Here is a 12230-nt window from a genome sequence, read left to right as displayed (position 1 = left end):
CAGTTACACCTAAGTGCGTATTTCAGCAGAGTTGCTAGTTATTAAATATCAGTACTTAGTAAAATCTCTCTCGTCTTCATAACTTTTCTATTTCAGAGATTTTTGTTTTCTTCCAGTCTGAAATTTAGAAGCTTGAGTTTTATGCTGTTACCACAAACCATAAAAATAAAGGCAGAAGAAAGAAATCACAAGAATTTGGATAATTTTTCTAGATTTCCTCCCATGACTGGCACTGGGGGCAGTTTTGTAAAATGGAAAAAGCTTAAGTAACCTCTCTCTGGTCTCAGTTAAAATGTTGTTAATTGAAATTAAAGCGATCCTTTGTGTGAGAAACTAAAAATTAATTTTGCTTGTAAACGGCTTTTATTAGCTATAGGAAATTATTGATGTTGTGACTTGTTAGTTGAAGTGATGATTTGATAGGACACACCTGTGAAACCGTGATCCAGAGCCTCTGGGATCCATGGGAAGTGCTCTTGAGTGCAGTGACTGTTCAGTCAGGTCCTTGAATCTTGCCACAGTGTAGAAGGGGGATCTGTGGGTGTAATGATAATGGGTTGACAGTTGGACTAGATGATCTCAGAGATTTTTTCTGACCTTAATGATTCTACAATTCTATGTTTTTTCCTGGTTTTTCCATGACATCAGTGCTAACTGGTCTATATAAAATATTGTTTCTTTGCTCTTTAGATGCTCTAGCTGTTGTCATAGAAGTTGCGAACCATGCCAATGACATCATGAAGCAGGGAGTAAGTATTTTGACTTAGGAAGTTGTCCGATTAAAGCCTTTTCTATAATAAAAACGAAACAAAAAAGTCACGTATGCAATGGCAATTACTGACCCTTTTGCCTTTTTTTCCCCTCTAGGATAACTTTCAGAAACTCATGCAGATTCAGTACAGTCTAAATGGACATCATGAGATTGTACAGCCAGGAAGGGTAGGTTCTCCAGCTGACATTTAAATGATCCTAACAAAAGTGTAGCATGGGTGATAGGCAAGCACAGCACTGAAGTTGCCACATATGGAGAAGACAAATGATCCATCACTTAATTATTTGGTGCTGACAGTCAAGTGAAATCTACCTCCTCATACGTATAATTATTATATCTTTCTTAAAACATCTGATGAAAACTTGTAATGTTTAGAATATGATTCTGTCTGATCTTACAGGCAGTATTTGTTCCTTGATCTTAACTTTTTATTTGTCATAGTTTCAAATGAAGCATGGAAAATCAATGCAACCACTCAGTCCCTCCGGCTTTTAGGGGGATTTACAAATGAACAGCCTTTTTGAGGAGGGAAACCATGAATTGCAAAACTTCCACCACGTTTCAGGTGTAATAATGAAAAGCAAAACAAAAAAAGGAAGAAAAGGGAAAAAAAAAGAAAGAAAGAAGGAATGTATCAGCTCATTTATACATCTTATGCCTTGAACAACTGAGTTTTGAATTGTTTGTTTAATTTGCTAGATATTTCTGAAAGAAGGAACGCTGATGAAGCTCTCTCGGAAGGTCATGCAGCCACGGATGTTTTTTCTGGTAAGGTGGTGTGTGTACTGCTGTGTGCCTAACGCCACTGTAGTTTTGAGTGGCGGAAATGCTGCACCACAAATGTGAAGAAGTAGTAACTTCAGGGAGGGGAAAAAATGACCATTTGTTGCTGTTAACACTCGCTCAGTCTACTTTAGAGAGGTTATCTGCTGCAGTAACATTTTAATAGAAAACAGTTTCTCAATAAAAAGTACTGTTTAGATTAGTGCTTGTTTAAAATTTGAGCAGTGTTATGGGAAGACATTATCTGAACCACTAAAACAATTACTCCGTCCCACTTGTACCAGATTGTAAAACCTACAGCTCAGCTGCTGCTATTGCACCATTCCCTCCCTCCTCCTCCTCGCCTCTTGCCTCCCAAGTGGAGCACTGAGCTGGAAGGGAAATGCTTGCTTCTCTTCTTGTCCTGCTGTTGTTTTGTTTTAGAACTTCTGTGCATCTCTGAAGTTTCTGTTTCCAGTTGAATCTTTTGTTTCTCTCCTCCATTTAGACAGTAAAACAACTGTTGTGTGCGTAGTTTGTGACTTTATTGCTGCAAGGTCTTGCCTGAAATCTAATTTTTGCTTACTGCAGAACAAATATTTCCCTAGATGGTCATGAACTTTGCATTCTAAGCTTGGAAGTGCCTATTGCGTTCTCTGGAGATGACTTTGTAGCATGCAGAGGACTGATACAGTAGGCAGTGATTTTAATTGATCATGTTGTGTAGGCTCTTGAAACCTTTGATTATGTTGCAAAGAGCCTTAGAGCAAAAACTCTTGAGGCAGTTCAGTCTCCTGATCTGTGTTTATGTTTTGTAAATAAAGCCTGGACCCATGTGCTGAACAGCGCAGGAAATAAAACATTTAACAGCTGAGCAGTAGGTGTATCAGATGGAGCTCAGTCTGGTAGAGCATCAACAAAATTCATAGGGACAAACTTGTCTGTATGATCATAAATTGGTGATCTTAATTCTGCCACCTCCTAGTTTCTGGTATGTTTTACATTGTTTCAAGGGTTAATTCTATTATCCCTCTGAAGTAGTTTGTTGTGCAATATAGTTGTGTACATGAGAAGTATTTTTGTTCTTTTTAACATCATGTTCTTTGACATCTGCGCAGTGTTTACTCATTGCCAAATGTATGTTTACACAGGGAAGGATATAAATAGACACCTATTGTTATCTGAATTTATGCAAGAAAATGTTTCTTGGGGTCTAAGTGGAATAATAAGATATAGAAGATGCCCTCTTGGACAGCTGAATGTAATGCTTTGTACTTTCTGTAAAATGCATCTGAAATTAACAGTCTCTAAACAATTTTCAGTCATTAATAAATACTGCTTTTACTTTGTAGTTTAATGATGCCCTGTTGTATACTACTCCGGTTCAGTCAGGGATGTACAAACTCAACAACATGCTGTCATTGGCTGGAATGAAGGTGAGTCATTTGCTAAAGTAAGTCTTTCTCTAAATGCGCTGAAACTTAGGCCTTCAAATTTTCACAAGGCAGCTGTATTTATTGCTGGAAAGAGATGTTAAAGATGCTCATGTCGCAGAGCAGTTCTACAGGCATAAAGTTTCTTGCATAATACGGTTGGAGTACTGTCTTATGTTTTCCTAAGTAACTGTGTTGTCAGTGCTGGCCTACTCAGAAGTAGTCTGCCTCCTTCTTTTTTTGTATAATATTCTGTTTAAACTGCCCGTCTTTTGCTTTGCGAATGCTTTTTCTTGATGACACCCAGAGATTAGGTACCATTGCCTGAGCAACATTCTGGTGGTCAAAATTCCATGGCTTATAGAGACCTGCTAACAGGGAGAGAAGATACGGATTTTGATTCTGATTCTTTGTGAAAAGCATCAAAGATAAGCCCTGAACCCCTGTAGGCAGTAGCAAGGAGCATGTGTGCCATGTATTGATATGATCTCTGGCTTGACAGCAAGAACAGCAAACCATCGCCTCAGGAACCAAGTATCTTGTCTTTGGTTCTGCCAGAGATGAGCACCAAGTCCAGCTAGAATCTGGCTTCTAGGCCTGAGCTTTCACAGGCAGAGCTGCAGCCTCTCTTCTGCCTGCAGATGTCTTGTCATGGCTCAGAAACACATGTAACTTTTAAAATCTTGTGTGTTTGAAACTTGGTATCTCAGAAGAATCACCAGAGATCCAGCCCATGGGGATATCAGATGGATATCCATGGGGATATCAGATGCCCTGGCTTGTGTGTTGCTCTGCAGTGTGCTTTTTTTGCAGTGTTGCAGGAGAAGCTCACAAGTTGCTGGGACAGGGCATATTGAAGCACAGCAGGAGCTGTCTGACAGCCACTGAACTTCATTCCCTTGTAATACCCAGTCTTTCTATGTTGCCAAAGTGAAATAAAATGGTGGGCTCTCTGTAATCATACTGCACCTTGGCTCTAAGGATGTTGTACAATCTGATCCCTGTGAGATCTGCCCCTTCTGTGGTAAACATATGAGACTTTGCAATACATAAAAATGAAGCAGTATGAGAGTACCATGTCAGTTTGAATGTACATTTCTTTTCTCTTGACCGAAGGTTAAAAAGCCATCCCAGGAAGCTTATCAGAATGAACTGAACATAGAAAGTGTAGAGCGATCCTTCATTCTTTCAGCAAGGTGAGTCTCATGAATTCAAAATGATTTTAAAAGTATGTGATTTCAAATAGGGCTCAAAAGGTTGTGTTTTTTTTTACCTAAGTTTATCACAGCTTGTTCCACGCTTACATACTGAGAAGTTACTCCTGGTTAGTGTTACTGCAGAAGGATAGAGAGACTGACAGATGGATTTTTAGAAATAAAGTGGGCTTTGTTCTAAATTGTTTTTGTTCACATTTAAAAGCCAGTTTTGAATATTTAGTCTTTTTTTTAATGGGCTGGCAGAAAGGAAACCCACTTGTACATAACCAGATTCACAGATACCACGTGAATTTGTAGTCTGTAATGCAGTCCACTCTGACCTGTAAGGAAGATTCTCTGTAAAGTAATAGATGGAATCACAAAGACTGTAATAAATGTGGTATTTGAGCAATTTAGGTTTAAGGCTGTGCAGCTAGCAGGGATTCTGCTGTCCATAAGAGAGCAAACTGATAACCAGATCGAACAAAACAACTTTGATTTTTCTTCCTTTTTGGCTTGCTGCACCTTCGAAATCTTTTAAGTAAAATTCAAACTATCCTCTCACTGCATTTCTTTGTGATGAAAAGGAATTAAAATTCACTTCAGTTAATGTTAGGTTTTGCTTTTCTGTGTTTTTTACTGATATTCTGTGTGAGTGCATTAGCTGGACAGGATATGAGGCATAACAATACGCTTTGACATTTCTGTTAACTGATAAAAATTGTAAGGCATCATTCTGGTCATCTAGCTGAAATAACAGTGTAACTCAGGCAAGAAATGGATCTCAGTAGAGCACTGAATGGGACATGAAAACACAGAAATGACAGGAAGAACAGGAATGAAGCTTGTCCGTAAATACATTTTCCATGTAACAGCCACTGAACTGGGGTGGTTCTGGTCTACCTTCAGTGAGCTGCCTCTGACAAAGACCTGGTTTGGGGGATTGTTGTTTTCACTGTGTTTTGAGTTTGATACAGTCTGTCACTTGTGACAGCACTGATATCGATGAAGAAAGACGTGTTTTCTCTTTTATTTAGCACAGCTGAGCAGGGGTGGACTGCTGCTTTCTTTGTGACCTTGTAAACACTGACATTAGGATGTCTGCTGAGAGATAGCAGTATCTCTAGCTGGGGGGCAAACCAAGGTTAGCCTTGTCAGAGCAGCCAGAGGAAGCAGCTCAGTTGTGTCTGAGTAGTAGTTATTTATAACAGGCTCGAAAGAAGAATTGATGCATTTCCCAACACATTTTTATAAACGTTTCTCATGATTCTTTTGAACAAAGATGCGTTTCACTGTTTAATGTATGGTTCTGCACCGCTGTTATGTGAGCAGCTCCGACCTGCTTAGGTGCCTTGGTCACTAGGTTTTGCACAAGTACATGAAGGTATTTATAATGTAAAAAGTAATGCAGAAAAAGTGAAAAGGTGATCCTCCTGAAATACATCTTTTTTATGGAAGAAGTTAGACTCTTCTGATTGAGGAGCTGATTAAAAGTAACTCCTATGAAATACATGCTGGTGCATGAAGGAAAACCTGTAACTTTCCATCACGCTGAGTGCCTTCCTGATTGTTATTTGTCTGTAAACAAGGCCTGGGTTTATTGTGGAAACAGTATTACTAGCGATAGCTATTTTGCATATGCTTATGACATTGTTCCTATGATAAATAGCTCCTATGATAATAATAATATGCTCCTATGATAAATAGCACAAGTGTGTAGGGAATTGGTATCTTGTTAATACAGACTGCATCTTCCATCTGATTCCTTGCTGCAACAGCTTCTTGGTTCCTATGTAGTAAAAAAATCTCTATTACAAAACGACTTATCTTATGGATATCAGGGGCAAACTTATGTTCTGAATTTTTTCAGATAATAAGCATGATATCGAGTATACACCAAAGAAGAGACTTAGAAAGAACTCTGGGGGCAGTCGGGGGAGAGGAGCAATGAAACTAGTGAGAAATAGCTAGTAATAAAATGTAAACCAATTAATGACAGAAACACAGATTAAAGCCCAAACAAGAGGCTTTCTTGCTTCAGGTTTTAATTTTGCTGTCTGCACTAGCATTCTGTTTTACCTAGTTTGGGTTGAGGTTTCAGCTGTCTTGGGTTGTCTCTGGTAATGTGGATTATTTTACATGGTACAGCACAGCGTAGTACTAGAAATGTCTTCATAAAAGCAAAATAAACAAAAACAAAACAACAACAAAATGACAACTGTATCTGCATGATACAGCACGGTATAGAAGTAAAGTGTAGATCCTGAAGGCAACAGTCATGCCAGCCTGGCATGCTGTGAGGCCAGCCGGCCCTGCCTCCCCAACTCTGCAGTGTTAGTGAACAAGGCAGCTTCAGGAAGGATGCAACTACTGCAAGGGAGGTGGCAGTGCTGTGTGACCAGGAGGGATAGCAGGAGTCCATTGTGCTGCTGCTGTGGCATCAGCCTGGTTCCTAATGAAACCACCTTTGCTCTCAAGTTCTGGAGAACTATAAACAGCCCTAAAGGCCTAGTGCCAGCAGGCCTGCTGAGTGCGTGCTCCCATGTAAAAGGTTAGGAGCTAAGCCATGAAACCTCATCTGTAACACTCCACACATGGCTAGGGGATGCTTGATCTGCCATACTGAACCAACTTGATTTAACATAGCTTTAAGAACATAAATAACGTAACCAGATTTTGAAAAAGCCAGAGGAATTAGTTGGAATTATGTATGTTATGAAGCTAATGCTACATCCTTCTTAGCAGATGAGGAAGCAAGGGTAAATACGCTGAACAAAATGTTCCACCCAGAGTGTGAGATATTAGGGCAGACAATAATACATTGCTTTGCCCTGGCTTCTATCTTATTTCCTCTCCTTTTGTTCTGACTTTGTTGCTGTGTGCACTCAATCATGTTTTCTGCTGTACCTTGCAGGCTTCTCCCGCATTTGTCTTATGAGATTTCTCCTCTCTGATTCTATGTAGTGCCCAGTTTCATGCAGGTCAAAACCTCAGCTCAAAATATAAAGAACTGAAGCTTTCAAATTCACCTACAGCAGCCATTAAATAATAACAATTAACGTCACACACCTAAATATTTGCTTTCCTCTTCCCTAACTCTCCTTTTTTTGTGTGCATGTTCAATTTCTTGCTTAAGAAAAGGTAAATAGATAGATACATAGATATAGATATGTGATACTATTTAAGAAGTGAGGAATAAAGTAGTGGTTAGTAGACACTTCTGGTTTAAATGTCTGAAGCCCTTTGTAAGCTGGTGTTGCATCTTAAGCAAGCAGTCCGGCTCTTCCACTGTCAGACTGCATCCTCCTCCCCCTGGCTCCCTCTCCCTTGTGCTTGTTCAGCGGTGTGATGAGCCCAGGCAGTAAATTGATCTTGAGGAAGAGCTTGCTTCAGTTTGAATTGGTTTCCTGGTCCAATTTACTGCAGTTAAAGCCCACTGTGTAGCCATGTGTGTTCTAGCACAAGGGAGAAGGAAAGTGCTAGTGGCCGAAAGGTAAGCTTTGCTCATCAGACAGAGGATTGTTTCTCTCTCTGGGCTGGCTAATCCAATGGAAAATTTTGGGGAAAAAAAGAAGTATTAAAGTGATGTAATTCTTCTATGAAGACTTCATGGGAGCAAAGAGTACAGGGCTGGAGAAGAAACTGCATTTTTGGGGCAAAAGTTTGGGGTTTCACAGGGCTGTGTTTAACAGACTGCACCATGAGACAGAAGGGGGAAAAATACTTAAAATACTTGCTGACATTTCAGATTCTTTCTTAAGATGATGAGCTTGTGCCCATGTTATGGGAGCTCCATTTACAACAGTAGTACTCAAGCAGTTCATGGGTACATGGAGGAAGAGGAGGAAGAAACAATGTACAAACCTTGAAGCAGTCATAGGCTGTTGTGGGAGGAAGGAAGAGGAAGGGAATCCAAGTTATAACAACAGACTCAGAATCATTTTTCATTATTAACACAAATAACTGGCACCATGCAGTTGGTTTTAATATATTTATGTATAATATATATAAGAATAATACTAGTTTTCATAGGAACTGGAGACTGGAAACTGGAAGAGAATTAAATCAACGTGTAATAAATTTAACAGAATTCTAAATGACATTCATTTCTTAGTTTTAAATGTTAGAAATAAATTGATTTTTTTTTTTTTAAACCCAACAGTTCTGCTACAGAAAGAGATGAATGGTTAGAAGCTATCTCCAGGTCAATTGAAGACTACACAAAGAAGAGAATCACGTTTAATCCTAGCAAAAGTCTTGAAGAGGTATATCACACTACTCTTGTAGCCCATTTTGTTTCCTTTTTAAATAAAAAGTTTATTTGCAGCTGTCTAGAAACGCAAGAGGCTTCCCATGATAAACAACAGAACAACAGTAATTACTAAGAGAATAGGTGATGAACGATGCTTCATAACACTGTCTAGTTCAGAAATATAAAATTACCTATTTCCAAAAACCCAAACCAGCCTTGTCAGTTCCCTCTGTAACCCTGAAATTGAAAGATAACTGGGGAATGTTTTAAAACATAGTGGCTGTTGATATAAAAATGCTGGTAAAGCTTGGTAGTCACACAGCCTTATGAACTAATGAAATACCACTCTGTCTTTATGCTTGCATTACGGTGGTCACTAGTGAAATAGTAGGTAATGTTAAGGCCATGGCAATTTATCAGAGAAGGCTTTCCAACATTAAGAGAGTTAACCTATGGTCACTGATAAGTACTTGTGTTACCTTTCATCACTGAATGTATGTATTTACCTATGTTCTTTTAGGCAGATACTGAGAAGCAGGAAGAAGCTAGCCCACTAGGATCAAAGGCTCCTATCTGGATTCCTGACACCAGAGCCACTATGTGTATGATCTGTACAAGTGAGTTCACACTGACGTGGAGAAGGCATCACTGCAGGGCATGTGGAAAGGTTGGACAATTTTCTGGTTACCTTTTCTTTTAATCATTTGGGTTCCTATGTGATAAGTACAGGCAGAGCCTGATTGCACTGCAGCAGCTGTTTTAGGGAACGATTATATGGATCAGAAGCAGCCTGTTCAGTGTAGAGCATGAGGTTGAGACAGACCGATAAATCTGGTACATGTTTCTTAGTTTGCATTTTGGGATATTATGTTTGTCTGCTGCAATTGCATAGTACAAACTAAGAATGTTAGCTGCAATGTTCAAAATATCTTCCTCACTAATTTGTAAGATAAATAATAATTTGTTTTCTAAAGTTAGTACCAGATTTATTCCATATTTCACTTTTCATTAATTATTATTGATGGTGTATTAGGGGGCTGTAAGAAAGAAGGGGGACAGGCCCTTTAGCGGGGTCTGTTGTGAAAGAACAAGGGGAAACAGCTTAAAACTAAAAGAGGGGAGATATAGATTCAGTATGAGGAAAAAGGTCTTTACAATAAGCACCGGATCAGGTTGCACAGAGATGTGGTGGATGCCTCATCCCTGGCAACATCCAAGGTCAGTCTGGAGCGGCTGTGAGCACCCTGATGAGCTGTAGGTGTCCCTGTTCATTGTAGGACAGGGAGATGGACCAGATGACCTTCAGAGGTCCCTTCCAATTCAAAGTATTCTATGATTAAATCATGTAATTGAGTGGGGTTTTATTCCGTTATGCATATATTTTTTTAGTTATTATTATTATTTAGAGAAGAGCGATATGTTGAACATAAGCACAGCCAAGGCCTTAAACCATTTTCAGTGTAAAATAGTGCCTGTCTGAGGTTCAGTTCTTAACAGCACTGAAGTAAACATCTTTGAGCATGTGTTGATTTACAAGTGCGTATCGTGTACAATCATGTTTCTGTTTGTTTCCAGATTGTCTGTCAAGCTTGTTCATCAAATAAACATGGTTTAGACTATATGAAAAACCAGCCAGCAAGAGTATGTGATCATTGCTTCCGAGAGCTACAAAAGCAAGGTAAAGAAAAGTGCACAAAACTGACTTATCTCTGTGCTCTCTACTATCATCATGTGTGCCTCATCATTACAGCTATGTTCAAATGCCTAGTTCTGCTAGTGCCTGGCAAGCTGTAGGCAGCTGAGATGACAGGAGCCCAAACATATTTCTGTGGAGTAAGCTAGGAAGTGAATTTGCAATACATTTATTCTTTCTTTCTTTCTGGGGTAACTTGAGTTACATTACGTTTCATTTACTACAGGATACAAGTATACACGGAAGTCCTTGCAACTTACCATGACCTCCCCTCAGTGAGTTTGCATGTACTTCTATCCTCTGTAACTTGTATGCCTGAAGACTACATTTTTGCTGTCGAAGCTGCTGAGATAGCTGAAGTTCTGGGTGAGGTGGTGATCCAGTCCTGTCTCACAAACCTTGCTCCAAATTCTGTCCAAAGACTACGGTATAAGATACACAAATGAGGCACAGGCAGGGGCTGAAACTGTTCACCACCCATCCCTCTAGGCAGAGGCTCCAAGTCAACTCTGTAGGGTATCAGAAGAAATCAGTGCTGCCCTTAGTGAAATAATCACACCAAGGCTTGCAGCGTGCTGGGAGTGGCAGCTGTCATGGGGATTTAGAAAGCAGCATCCACCTCACTCAGAGTGGCTGTAGGGAGTCAGTTAGGGTAGATGGATTGCCAGGGTCGCATGCAGGTCTGTGCATTGAACAGTAGGGGCTGCTATGCTGCAGGCAATTGCAGTTGCTTCTAGCTGGAAAAAGCTGCGGAGCAGGTGCAGTACAGCTGGCAATCCAATTACTTTCCTTCTCTGCTCTTTAAGAGCCTCACCCGGTTCAGGGACATCTCAAGAAAGGGGAGTCAGTGAAGCTTAGGGCAGTGTTCCTCCTTCTGGGCTGGGCTGGAAACCAGTGGTAAGTGACCATAGAAAAAGAGTTCTATGGGAGTGAAGTGTTGCAGAAGTCCTCCAAAATAAGTGAAGGAAATGCGTAGTGCAGTGGAGAAAAACACAGCAGATATTATGAAGATGGGAACAGTCTAGAAGCTTGTGTGCATGTTGTGGCATAATGCTGGAAGAGAAACCCTGCAGCATCTATGCTGCAAAAAGCAGAGAAGGTATCAGGTGGAGAGAACTGGAAGACAGAGTTGGGGAACAGAGATAGAGTGAGCTGCAAAGGGCGTTTCTGAAAACTTGGTGTGGTTTTTAAGACTTGCATTTTTCACTCTGCATGTAGGTAAAGGCAGATTTGCATCAGCAGAACAGACTTTGGAAACAAACAAGACCGATCTGGTTTAAAATTTATATTTTGGTGTTTTTTAATTATTATCTTGAATGTGCCTTTGGGGATTCTAGCTCAGAGCGGTGGTGATAATACTGAAAAAGTTAACACTGAATTTAATGTGATTAGGTGTTACGTTTGAAGCACTGTAATCAGAATAAAAATGCCAGCTCTTTTTTAGCAACAAGTCCAGGAATTGTTGCCTCTGTTCAGTCATCTGTGACGTGAAAGCAATGTGTTCATCCTATGTGTTTCAGATAACCAGTGCTCTCCCAAGACCGGATCCCCAATCAACCATAAATCTCCATCAAGTGCCTTGTCTACAGTATTACATAGTATTCCCTCTGGAAGAAAGCAGAAAAAAATTCCTGCAGCCCTCAAAGAAGTAAGTGCTTTATTGGCCAAATATAATTACATCATCAATTGTAACAGTGGAAAAATAATTCCATATTTTAGCTGTCTTCTTTAGAATCAGAAGTCATAATTCATCTGTAACAGTGGTTTGGGCCTCGGTTTTTAGACAGGCGGGAGCCTGAACTGTGAAGCAGTGTCTAAACTGCATTAAGAGCCCATGAGACTGGGATTCATACAGTCTGGAATTGTGACTTGCTTCTTGTTTCCCTGTGTTTCAAGGATCTCCCACACCAACTCATCTGCTCATTTAAGGTTAGAAAAGATAGAGCTCAACTCTGCCTGCCTACACCGGAGGTCTTGGGAACAGGAGGAAGTAATTTTGCCTTCTTATACAGGAATATGTGTTCTCCAGATGTATGTGTCCTCAGCGTTTGAGCCCTCTCCTGTCCTACTGAATTCAAATGAAGTTCTTAGTAACTTAGTCTCTCTCGCAGACTGGATAGAC

General features: G+C 40.0%; 1 protein-coding gene across 1 annotated transcript in view; it reads left to right on the top strand.

Moving 5' to 3' along the window:
- Positions 1–12230, top strand: part of FGD6 (FYVE, RhoGEF and PH domain containing 6) — a 64015-nt gene that overhangs the window by 45616 nt on the left and 6169 nt on the right. The window contains exons 10-18 of the mRNA XM_015858402.2: positions 691–749; positions 868–939; positions 1472–1540; positions 2887–2970; positions 4084–4163; positions 8326–8428; positions 8936–9082; positions 9991–10093; positions 11629–11756. Of these exons, the coding sequence (XP_015713888.1) occupies positions 691–749; positions 868–939; positions 1472–1540; positions 2887–2970; positions 4084–4163; positions 8326–8428; positions 8936–9082; positions 9991–10093; positions 11629–11756 (845 nt within the window). The remainder of the gene's footprint in view (positions 1–690; positions 750–867; positions 940–1471; positions 1541–2886; positions 2971–4083; positions 4164–8325; positions 8429–8935; positions 9083–9990; positions 10094–11628; positions 11757–12230) is intronic.

The sequence above is a fragment of the Coturnix japonica genome, chromosome 1 (assembly GCF_001577835.2).
Source record: "Coturnix japonica isolate 7356 chromosome 1, Coturnix japonica 2.1, whole genome shotgun sequence".
In the NCBI taxonomy this organism is placed as follows: domain Eukaryota; kingdom Metazoa; phylum Chordata; class Aves; order Galliformes; family Phasianidae; genus Coturnix; species Coturnix japonica.
Note: the sequence above shows the minus strand (reverse complement) of the source record. Positions and strands in the feature narration are given on the sequence as shown.